Source organism: Nesoenas mayeri (genome assembly GCF_963082525.1).
Source record: "Nesoenas mayeri genome assembly, chromosome: 3".
NCBI lineage: Eukaryota > Metazoa > Chordata > Aves > Columbiformes > Columbidae > Nesoenas > Nesoenas mayeri.
In genome coordinates, this window is record NC_137544.1 from 111,241,883 (window position 1) to 111,262,077 (window position 20,195).

At 44.7% G+C, this 20,195-nt stretch overlaps 1 protein-coding gene across 3 annotated transcripts in view; it reads left to right on the forward strand.

Annotated features, from left to right (window-relative positions):
• Window positions 1-17,720: 17,720 nt before the first annotated feature.
• Window positions 17,721-20,195, forward strand: part of EHBP1 (EH domain binding protein 1) — a 225,706-nt gene continuing 223,231 nt past the window's right edge. Inside the window, exons 1-2 of one of the 3 annotated variants that reach the window (XM_080341320.1) lie at window positions 17,721-17,782; window positions 19,490-19,632. In XM_080341320.1, coding sequence (XP_080197446.1) covers window positions 19,529-19,632 — 104 coding nt within the window. In that variant the 5' untranslated portion in view covers window positions 17,721-17,782; window positions 19,490-19,528. Of the gene's footprint in view, window positions 17,783-17,903; window positions 18,160-19,221; window positions 19,633-20,195 lie in introns of those variants that run through there. The other 2 variants (XM_080341319.1, XM_080341318.1) reach the window with 2 other exon arrangements.

Sequence of the window (20,195 nt, forward strand, 5' to 3'; positions counted from 1 at the left end):
CTAGAATAGAATAAGGCCTTCCTCTAGCCCCAGGCAGGTGTTTGGTTACAGTTGCTGGGTGGTAGCTGTTTGTGGGAATGGGAAATTAAATCGATATCTATAAAATAGGTAAAGCAGGCTGCCCAGAGAGACTGTGGAATCTCCTTCCCTGGAGACTTTCAAAAGCTGCCTGGACACCTTCCTGTGTGATCTGCTCTGGGTTAACCTGCTTTAGCAGGTGGATTGGACTAGATGATCTCCAGAGGTTGCTTCCAACCCCAGCTATTCTGTGATTCTGTGAAAAGCAGTGGTTCAGGCTTTTTGTCATCATTTTGCTAGTGGAGTTGGGAGAAGGAAGAAAACACCTTCAGGTAAAAGGAAGTAGCCTGGTGGATGCCAGCTGAGGATATGGTCCTTCATTATTATTGCCTCTTTGATAGCCCAGGAGGACTGAACAGGATGTTTCTCCTTGGGAGACCAGCAGTAGGACTGCTTGAGAAATACATAGCCTGCTTTGACAGGCTCTGTCCTTTCTGTGTGTAGTAAATGAAGAAGGCTGACAACAATTCCCCTCAGCGGCACAAATTATTTGCTGTTATTGACCAACTCCAGAGCATTTACATTTGGAAAGAAAAAAGAAATCCTTCCTAATGACCCCAGTGACACAAGCTTCTCAGTCGTTTGCAGGTCAGGTGTTGGTGCTGTTCTCAGGACAAGGAGCCAATGCTGTGTGTGTTTTCACAAAGGGTGCAGAGCAGAAAGCATCCCCTGTGCGAACAGGGGTGGAGATTTTTTCCATCTTTTGGGACCAATTAGTTGTACTCACTCCATCTACAAATGCTTTTAACAAGTGCTGTCATTCATTTGCTGCAAAAGACATGCAAGTACAAGTGACCATGCAGGCACTGTGATCCCAAGACTTTGATGTGTTCCTCCATTATATTGGATTTTCTGGTATTTCTTTTGAGATTAACAGTATTACAAGGAGGTTGCCTACAAGAAAAGTTTCCTATTAAAAATATTCCAATATTCCCAACTTTCCTAGCCTTTTTTCGGTGACAATAAACAAACCCTTTACGCAGCTAGGAGCAAGGGAAATGTTGTATATCTTAAGAGACCTCTCCCCCTGTGCAATCTTGAAAGTTACAATGCAGTGACCTAGTGAAGCTACAAAGAAAAAAGAACTTAATTTCAGAAGAACTTCAAAAATAATTTCAGCCCTATGGACATAGCAGTCCTTCAGACCTTGATTCCAAAACACTCTTCTTGGATGCTTACTACCACATATTGTGAAGGTAATGCTGTTATACTCAGCTGGCTTCTGCTTAACTATCCAGGCCTGGCTGGAGCTGGAGATGCAGAGATGTGAGTGGAGATAGGATCTCCTGAGGCTTTCGTTGGCCAGGAAAATGCTGACTTGGAAAAGGATCTGGAGCATGTCCAAATAAGAAGAATCTGGAAGGAGTTTGTGATGGTCTATTATTTCATTATTAGCTAGGAGATGTGAAATTTCCTTTTCCAGATGAGTACGTTTCATGTTTTGCATAAGACAGCAATTGCTTTTTGTAAAGCTTAGTATTTCTGCTAATGTAATGAGTTAGCCTTACAAATTAACTGCATCAGTCATTGGAAAGGCCTTTTTCAAGGTGCAAAAGCATGTTTTAGACCTCTTCATGAAGCAAATAGCATGCTAGACTTTCACAAGCAGAAAGACCTTCAAAAGTATGCAAGCTATTTCTGGCATGTTGTATTCTCAACATGTCAAGGAAACATGGATTATTTTTACACAAACAGGCAAATCAAAATGGTTCCTTAGCAAGCTCCCATGAACATTCTTGGGCCCTGAGAAATAAAAAAAACCTAAGAAAACTTATTGCTTCTGAATTAGGTTTCTTAGATGGATCATCTGTCACACGTTCAGAAGTTCATTTGCACCAGTTTGGATCTCTGATGAATGATGGAGGGAGGGATAAAACAGAAAGGAAAAAAAAAACAAACAAACCAGGAATTAATTTGGATATTTGATCGCTTAGTGGACTTTTTCTTTTTTTTTTTTTTCCTTACTTGGAATTTATCATCAAGTGTAGACCATGAAATTCTTTTTAATAGCTGTTAACTGTAAGGTGATGTTTAGGTGTTGAGAGGAAAGAGATCTCTGGAGCCGAACAGGCCTGTGTGGAAAGAACATGCCAACATCTTGCTGAAAAGCACAAAGCAGGGCAGCAGCAAGATTGCTGGAGTGTCTTAAACTCTCTTGACATTGCAGCACACAAATTAGGCTGTACACTTTGCAAATATTGGAGGCTGTTTAGAAACTCCCTGTTAAGGATTACAAATGCTGACTGCAGTTTCTAGGCAAATGCAATTAAATATCACAGCTACAGCCTCAGCTCAGTGTTTTATGTCTGAGCTGGTGTTACTGTGTAGGGTTCTTATGTATTAGATTACCTCAGCTGAAACCAAATTGTGACACCAACCAAAGCTGAGTCCTATGATTTAAAGGAAAAAAAAAAAGTACAGCCTGGTCTCAGCATTTTTTCCATTTCAGTATTTTACCACACAGTGAAGGGGCTTTTTAATAGAAAAGAAGTGTAAAGCATGCAAAACCATTGATATTTAACAAGTATTCTCATACAATTGCTTCTGTGGGTAGTGTTTTTACTAGTTCAATGCCACAGAGCTGGGTGCAGGACTCGAGGTGGTGTCTCACCAGAGCAGAGGGGAAGAATCACCTCCCTCCACTTGCTGGTCACACTCCTTTTGATGCAGCCCAAGATACACTCGGCCTTCTGGGGCCAAGAAACATTACAGTCATGTTGAGCTTCTCATCAACCAACACTTCCAAGTCCATCTCCTCAGGGCTGCTCTCAATCCATTCTCTGCCCAGGCTGTATTTGTGCTTAGGATTGCCCCAATCCATGTGCAGGATCTTGCAGTTGGTCTTGTTGAACTTCATGAAGTTCAGGTGGGCCTACCTCTCAAGCCTGTCCAGGTCCCACTGGATGGTATCCTGTCCCTCCAGCGTGTCAACTGCACTCCACAGCTTGGCGGCATCTGAAAACTTGCTGAGGGTGCACTTGATCCCACTGTCCATGTCACTGACAAAGACGTTAAGCAGTGCCCATCCTAATACTGAGGATTCCCTGAGGAATGCCACTTGTCACAGGTTTCCACTTGGACATTGAGCCATTGAGTGCAACTCTTTGAATGTGACCAGCAAGTCAATTCCTTATCCATCGAGTGGTCCATCCATCAAATCTATGTCTTTCTGAATTAGAGACAAGAATGTCAGGATGGTTGTTGCTATGCTGTCACACGGGCTGATACAGCACAGAACCTGCTTAGCATTCTTGAAGGGAAATTATCCAGTGCTGCAACTCACAATTTATAATTGGTTGCATATTAACATCCAAAAAAGGCAATAAAATCCACTGTGTGTTTAAAAGAAAAAAACAGTAAGTAGGGGTATTACAAGTTGAACAGTGAAAATCTAGAAGACTCCTTGGCTAGAGCAGAGCTATATACAGTGCTGTTTCTCCCTTAATTACAAGCAATTTTAAATCATCTCCTTCCTTCAAAGCAGGATTTTGTGCAGTATTTGTTTTAATTTTAATCTCATTAACGTGGTACTCTGGGAACCTCTCCCTCATGTTATAACAGCAAGACATGCTGCCTCTTTTGTCCCTGCCATTTGGGAAGTGCACAGCTACTGCTGCTTGTTGCTGTGGCCCTGGGGTTGTTACTATCAATATACCTCCCTTTAAACAAAAAGAAAACAGAACAAAACCCAGCTGCATTTTTTTTTTCTCACAGTTCACTTTTATTTGTAGTATTTAAGCTAGACTGTGCAAGTGCTTCATGAAAATCAGAAGTTTAAATGTATGGTGATGTATTGTAGTGGAAAGCCTATTATTCAGCGTACTAATTACATCTGAGTCACTATATTTATGAAATGTCATGTAATAACTACCTCACCACAATGCAAAGCAAATAGTGCAAAATCAGGCGTTTCATTATTTTGTCATTTTAGTGTATAAACATATTCCTGAGTCTCTTGGGGGAGAGGGGGCGTGTGCTACTGGGAATTAGATTGTGTTTTTATGACTTCTAAAAATGATGTTGAATTTCATAATCTGTAACACTCTGTCCATGTTGCACATTTTCTTACAGCCTCAGTGGCTTATATTACAAGAGTCAACTGCAAAGAAAATGTGTCCAAAGGCTGGTTTGTGGAACAGAGGGGGACAACATGGTAAGACCTTACAGTGCACACATCAAAGCCCTTCACACAGGGTGTAATTGCACACCTGGGCCATGCTGGGACACTAGAATTCACCCTCAGCTTTTTTCATTCCAGGATGCATTATAAAGCCCTTGCTGAAGGAGGCTTTCTGGCCAGCACTTGTCACTAGAGGATAAATTTTGGGTTTTGTTGAGCTCTGTGTGAACAGCCCATTAACTGCAGGGTAGATATGAGTGACAATCAGAGTGAGTACTGAGGGGAAGGAGGATGGGTTGCTGTTCCAAGTGGGCTTCTGAGTAGTCCCACATGGTCTCTGAGAACAATGGGTGGATGCTTACCAGATTATGTGATTTCATAAAATATTGTGCATAAAACCAGACCCTTTCTTTGCTCCCTTGCAAGCTTTCTTGGTATTACAAAAGTTGTTGGTCATGTGCTTGCATGCTGGGAGAAGTCTCTATGGACGGTTGTTATCCAGCATCTTTCTGGCAAAAGGCAAATGGTGATGAAGCAGCCACAGCTTCAGAAAACCTCAAATTTTTACTGGAAATAAGAGAAAGTCATGGCTGCTCTTGGGTGATAGTGACAATAGGTGTCCGGCAGTCTGGGATCTCACTGCATGATCTGGATGATAGGGTTGGCCTGTCCCTTTCTAACATGGAGCTGGTGTGAGCAGCTTCCTGGAGACTTGGCAGCATCAGAGCTGCCAGCCCACTGGCACATGTACATGAGTACAGGATGGGGCCCTGAGATGGCAGTGGATCTGGCTGGGTCCTGCTTAGTCTGAATGTACAGCTGTTGGCAGACTCAGGTGACACATCCCCTCCTTAGCACTTTACCTGTTGGCATTAAAAAATGACAAGGAGTGTGATCTACCATACATTTTGCTGAAAGTGGTGAGATGATTTGCCCTTTCCATTTTAGGATATAATTTTCTTCATTTCAGCAACAGACCCATAGCCTTCAGGCTAGTTTAATTTTTCTGTGAACTTTTATGCTTGTCATGAGATTCAAGGTCTTGCAGAATTATGATTTTTCCCATAGTAAAGCTTCAGGGAAAGTGAAATTTTGTAAATGAAACAAAAGTTAAAATGTTTTTTACCATTTTGGGTGCATGTCTACTCTGGCTTCCTTTTCCTTTCATGTTCCAAGTGCAAGAAATGTACCAACAGCTGGTACTGAGAGAGGTAGGAGGCTTTCACTCATCTTTAAGACTCTATATTGTATATTTTCTGACTTTTCTATAAATAACAACACCTATTGAGAATGCATCTGGTTATTATATCCAGGGAAAAGTGTTTAAGATACATGAGATATGCTCAGGGAATTGATAAGTCTTCAGGAGAAAAAAGTGTCCTGAGATCAATTTCCTGACTCCATAGTGAAGTCCTCATATCATGTAAAACATAATGTAATTGTCCATGGCTCTAATAAAATCTTGATTTTTTTCCACCAAGCTTTCATCCATAAAAATCAAATTTATCCAGCATTAGTCTGCATTTTGAAAGGGATAATGTTTTTTTTAAATAGATATGATAGTAATCCTTTGTGGTACATTAATATAGGAGAACAATAATTTGTTGCATTTTCTTCACACAGAAACAATCAGCTAGGAGATGTGCATAATAATTGTGTCTTTCATTGTCACAGGCCATTAGCTAATGAATTTGAGCTGTACTTGGCTCTTGCTCCAATAAGAAAACTACATTAGAGATCTTGAAGCCTTGGCATTATATAAAACCTTCCAGTGGATTTTATTTTATTCTCACTGAGGTGATGCTGCCATGCACTGAGGAATGCATCGTGATTTTGCAGTAAGCAATGAGGTCAACATTGTCTGATGTAGTGGGTCAAGCAAGCTGAAGTCTATCTGCAGTTGTTAAAGTTGCCAGAGCCTCTTTGTTTGGTTCTCAGAATCATAGAATGTCAGGGATTGGAAGGGACCTCAAAAGATCATCTAGTCCAATCACTCTGCCAGAGCAGGAACACCTAGATGAGGCTACACAGCAACGTGTCCAGGTGGGATTTGAATGTCTCCGGAGAAGGAGACTCCACAACCTCCCTGGGCAGCCTGTTCCAGTGTCTGTCACCCTCACCAAGAATTTTTTTCTCATATCTAAGTGGAACGTCTTGTGTTCCAATTTGAACCCATTACCCCTTGTCCTATCATTGGTTGACCTATGTTATTACATCTTTGCAGCAGCACTGATGCCGTTCCTCTTTATGAGAGCAGGAAGGGTGAGTTAACTTCTCCATTTGTAATCCAATGGATGCTTTTATCCAGCAGCCCCGGTCTGAGGCAGTGGGAAGACAAGATGTGGTGGGAGGGCTTCTCCTGAAGCACTAGGCAGGTTGGCAGGGCCACAGGCCCAGGGTTCTCTGCTCAGAGGTGGCGGCCGTGGACTGGGCTGGCCTCCGGGTCTGCGGAACAGGGAGACAGAGCCCTGCAGCAGTGGCAAGGGCTTTGTGGAGAGGACTCTGCTGGGGCACAGAGGGCCAGGCCAGGCCGCCCCCTTGGTAAGAGTTGTGTGCTGGCCAGGGTTCCTTATAAATTAGCCAAACTTTTCAGGCCTGCTTTTCTGACTGTTTCAGGTTCATCTTTGGGGTGGGAATATTTGCGAAACTCAGTTCAAAGATTGATGCTTGGAAAAATAAGTAGTTTTGGCAGTGTGCTTTAAATAAGCAATAGAGGTATGTGACTGCAAATTGAGCAGTTTTACCACCTTTGCAGTTTGCCCTCTCAACTAGAACACTAGCAAAAGAAAATCTGGTGATAGAAGTGCTCTTCACTGTCCTGAGAAAATCCACTCACATTCTGGCTGTTTGCAGAAAAGTATTGCATGCAAATGCATTGCAGAATTTGTTTAGCAATTGTTCCTCCCCCAACAAAATTATTTTAGCCTACTGGGAAGGGAACTGTGTTAGAAATAATAAAACCTACAGTGCAAGTCTTTTCTTTCCTACTGACTGGTAGCATGTCTTGGTCGATCACAAAGTGCCTGGGTATTTTAATCCTGCTTTTAAAGGTGGGTAAGCTTTGTTATCCTCATGTTGCAGAGACAACTAAAAGGCTGCGCAAGCTAACCTTTGGCACAGCTGGGAATGGATGCCACTTTCAGACCCTTAATCGAACTGCTTCTCTCCGTGTGTCATTAGTGTGCTTGGCTGGGACCCCGCTGCTCCTCCCACAGATCAGGACACCAGAGGCCTCTTCCTGCAGTTCCACCTTCCCTCAGCTGTCCTAGGCCAGCTCTTAGGAGCTGTTGCTGCTGCATTGGGCACTTCCATCTGCCACCAAGCACTGCAGAGTGGAGCTTCTGAGCCACAGCCCAGAGGAGCAGCAGAGTCGCTCTGTGCGGTGTCAGCTGCTGCAGGCTCCAAAGAAGCGGTCCTGCTGCCAAGCCATACTGGACCACACCAGTCCCCCAGCTGTGGTGTCCCTTTCCCTGTGTGTGTCACAGCTGGGAAACGACACAGCATTCTTACTCTTCACAAGTTTCACCTACTCCCAGGAAATACACAACCCATGAGTTCAGTTGGGTTGCTGCCACCTTTGGGCTGCCAGAATGGTGTGCAGAACAGCAGGATCCAGGGACGTAATCCATACTGCAGTCATCTGTGTTGGGCATCTTATTGGTATCAGAAAAAGGACCTGAAACTTCTAGGCATTACTTTGTATCTGAGCTTTGAGCTCCCGGATGCCTTAGATTTGGGAGAAGAATGGATGATGAGTGTGTGATACACATCTGCTTCCTGCAGAGACTCTCAGGAGAGCCGTTGTGACAGAATTCTGCATCTGTTCAGGGATTATTGTTTCTGCACAAGCTGTGACACCACAGTATTCGAGGGATGGCTGTGGCGAAACAGTGGTCAAGTTTTGTTGTGTCATGTAGAGAGAGATGATGCCAGACAGCCAGCAGCACAGGCTATTTCACCTGCAAAGTGGCATGAGAAATTAGTTGGGAGCCTGTTAACAGGGAACATTTGCTTCCTTAACTCTTTTCATCTCCATAACCAGAGTCTGAGGTTTCCATGGCCTGCAGACCCTCATTCTGTTGTACCATCTGCCACTCAGGCAAATGTTTTAATAGACAGTGCAGGAAATGTTCTGAATGTTGTATATAAAAATGTGATGCTTCAGTGTAAAATGAGCACTGCTTGCAGCAGAATAAGTGGCTAGAAAACTTTGGCGCTCTGAGGTGTGCAGAGGGCAGGTGCCAGATAGCAGTGATCACCCATTTTTCTAAACTGGCAACGTTTACGGCCCTACTGACAGAGGTTGATTGAAACTAGAAGTAAATTCAATATGCATGAAAGGACCCTTGTTGTTCTTCAGTGGAGAGCATAAAGAAATACTGTCAGACACACTAATCTCTCTCTGATAGTTTTCTTTTCAACATCATTGAACTGTCATTTCTCCTGGGCTTTGCCAGAATGTTTGATATACCTGCTGTTTCCCAAAACAGACAGATTTTGCTAGCTTGGATGATACAGGAATTTTTGCCAGGAAGAGAAAGGCTGAGATGCCTTTACCAGCCTTTTGTTGTTGTTGCTTATGTCCTTTGCTGAGCTCCAGAGCTCTGGTTAGAGATGAAAGGAAGGTATCTTGGTGACTGATTATGTTGCACCCAAAAGTGCAGCCATGCAATTGTTCCCAGAAGTTTCCCTGGTCTGGGAGCACATTTGCTGGGTTTTGGGGTTCTACTTTTCTGGAGATAAACCCATTTATGCTCTTAGATCTTTCATTTCAAAACTAGTGATTCAAGATGGCCCTAGGCACCACTGTGTCACCTAACTGCAGTTAAAAAGTAGCCCAAACTAGAGATTTTCTTTTTTCTATTGTTGCTCTACAGAGCTGGCAAAGCATTCACTCCTTATAGGCAAGTGTGAAGAGTCAGTAAAAGCCATTCTGAGAAAAAAAGCCTGAAAGTTCCTTCCCAAGACTATGGATGAAAGATATCTACATTGAGTAACCTTCTACTTCAGCAGGGGACCCACTGAGGAGTTTGCCATAGGGACACATGGTCAGTACGGCTTCATATTCTCTACAAACTCTTGCAGAGCAATTTAGAAAAAAAGAGATTCTGAAGTGGGGCAAAATGAAGGAGCCCAAACACCACCGTGATCTGGCAAAATCAGTCCTACATCCTATTTGTAGTGAGCACTAACTTTTTTTTTCTAACTGTGCTTCAACCATCCACTCCCTAAGCTATCCTGAGTATTAATACAATTGGAGAATATAGGTTATTACCGTACATGTTTAATGTACCCTTTTTTCTCTTGGAAAAAGTGTTTTTGAGGTCCTCAGGGCAGCCAGTGAGTCTGTACAGATCGGGAAGTGGCTGAGAATAGAGGGTCCCATTCTATAGCTTGGGGTGATTGGCTCTCTGTGTAGGTGAAAGCACCACATGAATTAGTCAGCATTTATATATTTTTCTCCTAGTGCGGCATTGCCAACAGTATAGAGTAGGCAGAGTTTTGGGCTATAAGGAATGCTGATTTATTTGTTTGGGTGTGTTTAATGATTGATTGCCAGACAGATTTCAGCCCACACCCCTGCCAGAGCACATGCACCAGAACGTTCTCTTTCCATTGTACCATGACCACCTGAAAGAGGTATCTTTTCTGTGGAGGGTGGTGCATATTCTGAGGAGGACCTAGTAAGCAAACTCACACCATTTTATATGGATGAAGTTGAACACAGTGTTGCTGCATGCAGAATTTTGGAAGCTAACTGTCCACATGTTTTCTGACAGTGTGATTTTAAATATATACAGTTTAAAAAGTGTACAGGGAGATTAGTGATAACTTAAGGTAATGTACTCAGTTAAAAATAACTTGCAACACCATTTAAATCCATGCAGGTTAATTGGACGTATTGAAGAGCAGTTTCTGAGTCTGGAATTACCTAACTCAGCTGTGACTATTTTATTTCATTTCCATATTAACTAGAGATATTTATCTAAACAGAGTGGCTGCAGAGATTTTAAAAACTGGAGCAGGAAACTTTGCAGTCAGTTTCAGAATACTGTTAAGTGCTTGTCCTTCCAAAACTGATTCTCTCCACAGCATCTCAGTCCTGCCAAACACCACAACCAAAGTCTGCAAACACTTGTTCACTTGCATGTCTTGCACACACGAATAGGTCCATGGGGTTCATTTTCATTAGCTGTAACTTTGCTAACTATAAATCTTCTGCAGGACGAAGGCCACACCACACATACATATTCATACTCTGTGCTTTGCGATTCTTTTCCTTACGCACTAATGTCCTATTGTGTGATGTTTGGGATTCTGGTTGTACGAGTTGTTAGATACAAATTTCCTTTTAGCCTGGTAGGAGTACTGGTTTACATGATAGATTGTTTTATCACATCTGCAAGGTAATTGCTTGTAGAAAGGCTTTCAGGAAGGCCTCGGATTTGATCTATGATGGTCTGTGCATTGCTAATGTCTGTACTCCAAGGAAACGTACCTCTGTTACTGAAGTACTGTGTGGATGACTGATGGTGTAGATCTCAAGTTAACTAGGTGTTCTCTTTAAAGGCGACATAAGATATTATATTTGGGCAAAGAGGAATTCCCTGCACAATCTTTAGAGACAGCTGTATTACATTTTATGATTTCTCTGTCATTTATGCAGAGTTACAGAAATATGGTTAAAAGGCTTTAAATTTTTCCAGTTTAATATTCTAATTGCATGTCCAGCTACTCATTTTCTAATAAGCAGGATCTCAGTAGAAAGAAAAAAATGTATGGGCTGTACAACCTTCCCTCCTTGACCTTCCTACTTTTGAATATATAGTTTCCTTAGATGCCTCCATGAATCATCTACAGCTAGTTAATCAGAAATTCGACCTATCCAGCATCATGTAGAATGGGTGTACACATGGGAGCTAGGAATTAGTCTTCCTCTGAACTTACTCCATCTCATATGCTCTTCCACAGCTCTTAGAAAAGAGTATTTCTGGTCTTAATGTCTGTCTGCAAATAGAGTCTCACTTTCTCACTTGTTCTGCTATACCTATCTGAGATGCCTTTTCCAAATCCTAGCCATACGTTGCTCCCTGTCTTACACTGTATCTGAAGTTTGGCCCTTTCACTTTCAGCTGTCTCCAGAGAGTATTGGTAGTAGTGTGTCAACAAGAAATCAGGTTATGAAAAAGTATATATAAAAAAGAAGGCCATGTTCAAAGTTGGAAAGAACTGTAGAAAAGAAGAAAAATAAATATTATTACAATTAGAAGAAGTGAGCAATTCCAGAGAATCAACGTCTTTGTTTAAGAAGGGAATCTTAAATTAACAGCTGGATTATTTGGTAAGAAATCATAGAATCAGAGAATCATTAAGGCTGGAAAAGACCTTTAAGATCATCAACCATTAACCTAACACTGCCAAGTCCATCACTAAACCATGTCTCTAAGAACCTCACCTACACATCTATTAAACCCCTCCAGCGATGGTGACTCCACCACTTCCCTGGGCAGCCTGTTCCAATGCCTGACAACCATTTCCAGGAAGAAATGTTTCCTAATATCCAACCTAAACCTCCCATGGCACAACTTGAGGCCATTTCCTCTTGTCCTCTCACTTGCTACTTGGGAGGAAAGACCAACCACCACCATGCTACAACCTCCTTTCAGGTAGTTATAGACAGTGATAAGGTCTCCCCTCAGCCTCCTTTTCTCCAGGCTGAGCAGCCCCAGGTCCCTCAGCTGCCCCTCATCGCACTCGTGCTACAGACCCCTCACCAGCTTTGTTGTCTTTCTCTGAACTCTCTCCAGCACTTCAGTGTCTTTCTTGTAGTGAGGGGCCCAAAACTGAACACAGAGTTCGAAGTGCAGCCTCACCAGTGCTGAGTACAGGGGGATGATTCCTTCCCTAGTCCTGTTAACCACGCTATGTGATGTTTATTTTAAAAAGAGAGGGACAAAAGCATTCTTTACCTCATTAGTGCTACAGGATGTCCTATACAAGCATAATTATGCTTTGCAAAATGGCTACAGAAACCACACAGGAAGGGTATTGAAGAACTGGAAAAGGCACAAGAGACACTAATGATGTTTAAAGATCGAAAAATCTTATATTTATGACCAAAGTATAGACCGCCTTTTTTTTTTTTTTTTTTTTTTTTTTTTTTTTTTTTAAGAAGAGAGAAACTGGGGCCATTAGGAGATGTTCACAATTTTCAAGGGTATCAAAAGGTTAATGACAAAACTCATTCAGACCTTTGCAAGCTGACTAACAGGAGAGTTGATACTAAACTTGGAGAAAGTAGTGATAATGGAGAGCTTTATGATAGAGAATAGGGAAATGCTGTCTGTAGCATGTGGGTTTCCACCATCAATACCCCATCTTTTGTTTGCCTCCACAGGCTGAACTGCATTGCAGCTTCTGCATTTCAGGAATGTGACTCCTGTCCTTGACCTCATCTGCAGATAAATACAACATGCCCCTTACTGCTGAGTGGTTTGGGGAGAACTTCAGCCAGACAAGAGGGAGGAGATAAAGGAAAGACAGGTGAGGATGTTTTTTCATCTGCTCTTTTTGAACCAGTCCGCTTAACCTTGCCTACAACACATTGGCTAGTGGGGTTAAGTAGGGCAGGGAGTACCTGGTGACTCTGGGATGGCATGATGAAGCTGGTCACAGGAGAGCCAAGGGGCTGTGAAATGAGGCTGCCACCCCAGGAAATGGCCTTTTGGGTACCTGTTCTGGCACAAAGCCTGGCGGAGAGGCACCCACTGCCTAGCTGAAGCTTAGCAGAGTCTCACCACATATGAGTGCAGGCTCCAGCCACAGCAGAAGAACGTGAAAATGGGGAATCCATGAAATAAAATTTAAAAAAGAGGTGCTATGGAGTTAACCAAGCCCTGTCTCTGCAGATTACCCTTGGCAGCAGAGCTGGTGAGAACTGCTCTCTGGGGACAGGCTCTGGATGACGAGCGTTGCAGGATGGGTGCCTGTGCACAGTTCCGTGCCCAGGACCTGGCCGGGCTGGGAACGCTGCGCAGGTGACCTGGGTGCTGGTGGGTACCAGGCTGGCCTGGCTGCCTCGGCCTATGTCACGGGTTTAGCAAAATGTGAGCCTAAAACCTGTTTCTTTTACTAGTAAGGCAAGAACAAATCATGATGTTTTTATGCCTAGTGCCTTAAGTAGAGCTGGGAGTATTGCTGAGATTATTTGCTATTGTTACAGGCTAGGAGAGTAACTAGGCTATCTAATTCTGCAATGTGGGAATCGCCTTTTCTTAGCTGCCAAAGTCAGACTTTCACTGCACAAATAAAACGGGGCATTCCACACTTCCCCTGCCTCCCTAGTTGTCATCAATATTTAGCAGAAGGAATATTCAAAACATTTTCCCCCTCCAATACAGAATGAATTTTGGGTGTCATCAGATCATGTGAAAAGACAGCTGAGTGGATTTTTATGGCAACAAACAAGAAACAAAAGAAGAAGGGAAGATTAAAAAAAATATTTTGTTTCTGCACACATATTTATGATTTGTTATGTAAATATATTTTTTAATTATTGTTGGGATGTGAAGAGGCAAAGAACAAGAGCAGACAAGCATGTTGCCATAGAAATTAGTGAGCATTACTCGTTACAGAGCTGAATTTTATGGTGTCACGCATCAGTTAGTGATGTGTATTGGGGACCAGGATGGTACTTTTACGCAGACCTACTGAGGTCAGTGCAAGTTCTCCACTCCTTTCATTAGTACAGGATCAGTCTTCTGATGTGATCTAGAAATATAAGAAAGTTTAAAATGTAGAAGGTGAGGGTAACGGTGTGTGCATAGCCCATTGCCTCAAAAAGCTGAACACTTCTGCAAATTTGACATAATCCAATTAGTTGATTTCCTCAGTGACATTTCTACAGGCTCATATACAGAATGACAGGGAAACTGAGATTTATAATGATAGCTATTTCTAGCAAAGGTCATTTCTTTATTGGTGAACAACCTGTCCTTAGTCATGCTGATGACGAGGCATTGAAGGATAAGGGAGAAGCTGTACAGCTATAAAGCTTAACAGGCAATAACAAGAATAGAGCATAGATCACCTTTGCACTTGGAGTGGGAGCCTTGCAATCTACAACCATTAGGCCAAAGCCAGGGAGCAGGAGTCAAAATCCAGAAAAAGAGAAACATTGGGATTTCTATGGAGATGGTGAGGGAGGCTGGATGTTTTAGTGCCACTGTGGAGTGGGGGGGTGGGGAAGGGGAGCCAGAGAGCACAAGTCTGCATTATTGGATAGTAAGGGTGTCCTTGGTGGAACCAGCTGCTTATAAAGAACCAGATTACGTTGCTCTGGGGACTCCCTGGTTGGCCCCATCAACTTCCCAGTTCAAGCAGCTCTCAGCACCCAGCTTCGTGCCATTTCCAGAATGACAGAGATAAGGGCATGCTCAAATATACACAAACACACTTCCACAGCTGTCCTTCCTTAGAAAAGGGAGGCGGGAGTTTTCACAGTAATAGGGTTTAAATAGATTGCACTACATATATTATGTATCTTAAAAAAAGAAAACAGTATCTGCCTGTTCATCACATGGCTATTTTTCCTGCTTGCGGAAGAGGAGGTCTTTGAAGTTGTATATAACATGATGCATCATCTTTTTCATAATCAGGAGGACCCTTGGACCCTTCTGGGAATCATGTGAGAGTTGTTCATTCAGCTATTAACCTTAAAAGTTAGTATTGGGCACTTTGGTGTAACTCACTTTGCTTGTTTTCACCATCAAGCTCATAATATTGGATCAAGTAAAAATGTGACTATTTCCTTAGATTTTGGCTCGGGTCATGAACCGTGCTCCATGGTTGAGCTGTGGTTTCTGCCAGATCACTGGCATAAATGAGGCTTACGTCTGGCAGGACAAGTCATGAGATCTTTTCAATATGGCAGTGAAGTCAACATGGGGGTTCCTCCCTGATCCATCAGAGTGCTCTGACCAGGGGTTCTTCATCCATGCTCTTATTAATCCCTTTTTTACCAATTATTGGTTCCTTTGGGCTGTGAGCTGCCAACAGAAGTTACAGCTGCTTTTGAATTGGTGTGGTCTGAGACACAGTCCAGTAACCTGAGAAAGCTGCAGTGGCCTCTGGCTTCCAATCTACAGCTGAAGATCTTGCCCTTCTTTCCAGAGTAATTGCTCACACTCTTTGAAATCTCCTAAAGCTTTCCCCAAAATTGCAAGAGCTGAGGGTCACTGGTCTTAAAAAACATAAAATAAATAGATAATAATAATAATAATACATAATCTGTAGGATAATTGTCTGTGTTACATTTCTCCCCACTCAGTGAAGGAAAAAGCAGCCTTATACTGTGTACTTCTTAGGCCTGGTGTAACTTGAACCTGAGAGCTATGAAGGAAATGGAAAATGTTAATAAATAATGATGTTTGAAATACAAGTCACTGAACAAACCACCAGACCTTCTGCATTTATTCCACAGGACAGAAAGTACCTATCTCAGTTTGAGGAAAACAATTTTGGACAAAGATATGTCTGAGGAGTTAGCCTGGATGCTGCATAGTATTCAGAAGATAAATCACAGAAACTTACAGATTAACTCTTGGTAATATATACAGAATAAAGACACCTTCTGAAATAAAATCAGTACAACTGACTACTTGACATTTCCCTGGTATGAGGAACCAAGGATCTTCTCAGGGCCACCAGAATTTTAAATTAGCTTGTTTGATCCACTTTACAGCTGCCAGATTTCCATCTGGTATTTTCCAAGTCAGAATTGAGCTTATGTGTGCATTCTCAGTCTGATGTCTTCTGGAAATCCTGTCCTCATTTCCCAAATCCTAGCCAGGTGATCTGCACTTTAAAAAAGCCCAGTAACGTCTCCCTCAAGTGTATTGGAATTATTCTGTGTGTGCAGATCAGCTGTAAAACTCGGACAGAAATCTTGGACAAACCTGCAAAATTGCAACTTAAAAAATATTCAGAAAAAAAAGGAAATTTCCAAAAAAATCTGCATGAGTACTACAACCATGTTTCACATCCCGGTGTAAGGCTTTAAAGAAAATCACTGCCTCTTCCAGGACAGCTCCAAATAGGTAGAAAATGCATGCCCTCTGGCAGCTCAGATAAGTAAATCTGTCTTGAGAGAAGGCAAAGGAATGAAGACTAACACATTATAAGCAAAGGGCTGACCTTTTTAATAGCCCAGATATTCACCCTCTCCAAAGTAACTTAGTTCAGCTTAGGCCTGTGGCCATCCACACTGTCATTCTTTCTTTCTTTCTCTCCTTCCACTCCAGGCGCTGAATGCTGGCAGCCTCTGCAGTATACCAGCACGGAGAGAGGCAGCTTAGGGGAGAGCAGGAAAAGACTGGGATACAGAGCTTTCCAGCCCATGGATCAGACTTGGACTCCATTTGGTTTGTCATGGGAAAGAAACGTAGATGACTGCAAAGACTGCAATTTTACAGCTGCTCTCAGACCTCACTGCATCATCTTTTTTATTTCCCTGTGCTTCTGCTTGACAGCTGCCCGAGTTTCTCACTGGGCTGGCGGGTGGGTTGAGGATTAGCTCCTACAGCACCTCACACAACCCTGTTGTCCTGACACCTGGTGTAAATCGTACTTTGGGATCCAAGACTTAACGTACCTGTACAGGTGCAAGGAGAGGCTGCGGATGGCAGGTGAGCAGAAAGCAGTGTGGCATTTTCTCACTGAACCAGAATAAGCCACCGTTTCATTTTAGGTTAGTGCTGGAACCAAGGGCTTTCACCTGGCTCTGACACCCCAGTGACAGCACTGTGCAGCAGGAGGGTCATGAAACTGTGCACAACTTCCAAACCCCAGCGCTTTGGTGAAGTTTACAGAGCACATGATCAAGTTAAATCGGCAAAGAAATATCACCCTGTCTGCGTTACCTAATTTCGTATTTCGTTTTGACCCAACTTCCCATCCCCGTGAGGGCTCCAGACCATCTCCAGAACCGGGCCCCGCGCTGCAGGATGTGGGTCAGGCTCGGCGCTTGACCGACACCTCCTCAGGGCCGGCGGGAGCCGCCCCGGCCCCGTTACTGTTCCTCACTGTGGTTTTTCCTCCACTCCTGCTGCCTCGATCCGTCTCCGGCGCCCACCTGACAGGCGGCGTATGAGGCTCCCGCCTCGGTTTCCCCCTGTCCGTTCCCCCGTCCGCCCCTCCCGGTGCGGGAGCTGCCCCTCCCGGTGCGGGAGCTGCCCCTCCCGGCGGCGCAGCCGGTGCTGGCCGCTCCCCGGCCCGCGGACGACGGCGGGTCCCGTGCGCTGCTGCTTGGGGCCACGCCCCTCCCCTGACAGCCAGCTCCTCGGCCCCCGCCCACCCCGCGGCTTTAGGAAGCCCGGCCGCCAATCGCCGAACGCTTTCGCGTTGACGGGCGGCCGTGTACACCTATCGAGTAGCTTTTCCTTACAAGAAACCCCGCCTCCTCGATCGCTGCCGCCAATCAAAAAAAAGATTGAGTTGGAGGCGGGAGAAGAGGGCCTGCAAGCTCCGTCTTCCCTCACTACCTCCGTTTCCCCGTTGCGCGAGGATCGCCCCTTTCGCCAGCAGGTGATTGACACGGGCCGGCAGCCAGTGGGTTGCGGAGGGCGCGCGGTGGGGCCAATGGCGAGGCGGGGCGGGCTGCGCCAGGGGGCGGGGGGAGCGGCAGGCTGGGTTGAGGCGAGGCGCAGCGCCGGCAGGAGGGCGATGGTGGTGGCGTGAGGCGCGGCAGGACCCGGGCTGGCTGCCCGGCCGGTGCGGCGAGGAGAAGCGCTGTGTGCCCAGTGCTCGCCATGAGGCTACAGGAGGACGGAGACAGCCGTGGAGCGCTGCCGCCAGCGGGGCTGCCGCAGTAATGGGCAGCGGCAGCGCTGCCTCTCGCCTGCCGTGTGGTGCCAGCGCCCGTGCTCGCCCAGCAGGGACCGCCCGTGAGGAGCCAGGGGCAGGTGAGTGCACCCGCGCTGCCCCGCGTCCCTTTCCGAGCCGCCTCTCCCTCCTTTGCTCCCCGCCGTTGGTATTCTAAAACCTCAATGGCTTTTCGCTGAGGGCGGCGGGGGGCGCTGCTCAGGCGGGCTGGGCGCTGAGGTGACAGGGGCCGGCGAGCCGGAGCGGGCCGCTCCTCGCCCCGGGGCTCCGTGGGGACGGCCCCCTCTAGGGGGACATTCCTGGAGCCAGGTTGCCTCCTGGCCAGCTGTGATGCTGTCCTACCCCGTCTTCTCGCCAGATGCGGCCACCTTTGGTTTCCCCTTATTCCTAATGAAGAGGGTTTTCCGCCGCACCCAGCAGGGATGCTGCTTTCCTTTGGAGGGAGAAGACCTGTCTGGGTTTCTTCTCTCCCTTTTCAGCTCCCTGATGAGGGTTTCTCAGTTCAGGATGGAGCGGCATTTCCATTTCAATATTATGTAGTGAGGAAGATGGGGAATCCTGGGGAGCCAGGGCTCAGGAAATGCCCCTTCTTTCATCCTTCTCATCACCCAGGAGTATTTAAGTAGTAAGCATTTTAGTAGTAACACTCCCTTGCCTCCTTCTTGGCTGTTCCTTCTCCTTGGAAAGAGAAATGGGAGCAGGAGGTGTGTATGTGAGAGGAAACAACTGTTACACCTTTTATCATCAAGACAAAGAAGTTGTCTTCATCTCCCTGTGTCCCTCCCTCTGGGTGCATATTGGCAGCACCTCAGCCACTTTGCATCGCTTCCCGGAGATGCTTCATAAGGATTTGGTGTGGCCCTGACCTGCCCTTTTTTGTTGTTGTTGCCAATTATGATGGTGCTGATAAAAGGACATGTTGATATGTTTCCAAACAGGCTCGTGGTTTGCATTCCTGAAATTACTGCTGCATTCTAATTTATTTATTTAAATGGGGGGGACACACGCACACAACAGGAAGGGGGTAGGTTTTTGTGGCTTATTGTAGTTATTTGAAAGGTACGAGATCACGTGCAATTGCAGCACTGTAGTATGGAGCATATTAACCAATGATTTCTTCCCCTGTTTTATTTGTCTTCCAGTCCTGCAGTCTCCACATCATCTGCTGTGTGAGGAATGATGATTCCATGAGAGAACTTCCTTTCAATTACCTGTCTGCTCCTATTGCATGCTGCTCCTGGCCGGTGATGAGCCTTTCAGCTGGACTGGGATTTACCGAGAAGAAGGGAGAGGCAGAATATGAGTTGTAGACATCCCATTGAGCTCCTCACACGCTGTTTTTACTGTGTCTGTTTATAAATCTGCTCGTATTGAGCACACACACTGTTAAACCCACATTGATATTTGCAGAATTGCTACTGTGTGAGAGGACTGATATTTCTCACCATCATGGCTTCAGTTTGGAAAAGACTGCAGCGTGTTGGGAAACATGCATCCAAGTTCCAGTTTGTGGCCTCTTACCAGGAGCTGATGGTAGAGTGCACCAAAAAATGGTAAGAAGCTGCTTGTGTTGCTGCACAAACGATGAAGTTGCTGGTGCTGAAACAGGAAGGATATTGTTCACTTTGTACTGCTGGGTGTGTGTGCATTGCTCTTGTCTCCCCTTGGTTCCTCTTGCCTGTCCATTGCAGAAGCCACTGTGTGAGGTGCTTGTCTTTTTTGATGAATGCTTGCTTTGCTGCGAACTTAGCTTGGACCTGTTAGTTTTGTTCTGTACTCTGATTTTCTTAGCTGATATTGTTGTTATCGTGCAGAGGACAATGCGTTTTTAACTCAGCATCTGCGACTTAATGGTGTGGTTTTGGTTATTGGTTTTGTGTTTAGTTTTTTGGGGTTTTTTTTTGTATGTGTGTTGTTGTTGTTGTGTGTTTTTCTTTTATTTTTTCTTTTTCTTTCATTTTTCCCAAGAGCTGGTTTCCAGCTTCCAACTCAAGTCTGAGTGCCGACTGTTATCTGCTGGCACTGTTGTTAGCTGACTGAGGCATTTGAGATCATTTCTGAAGATGGTGGTGTTTTAATCTGGGGTAGATATGCATTTCGATTTTGACTTTTTTTA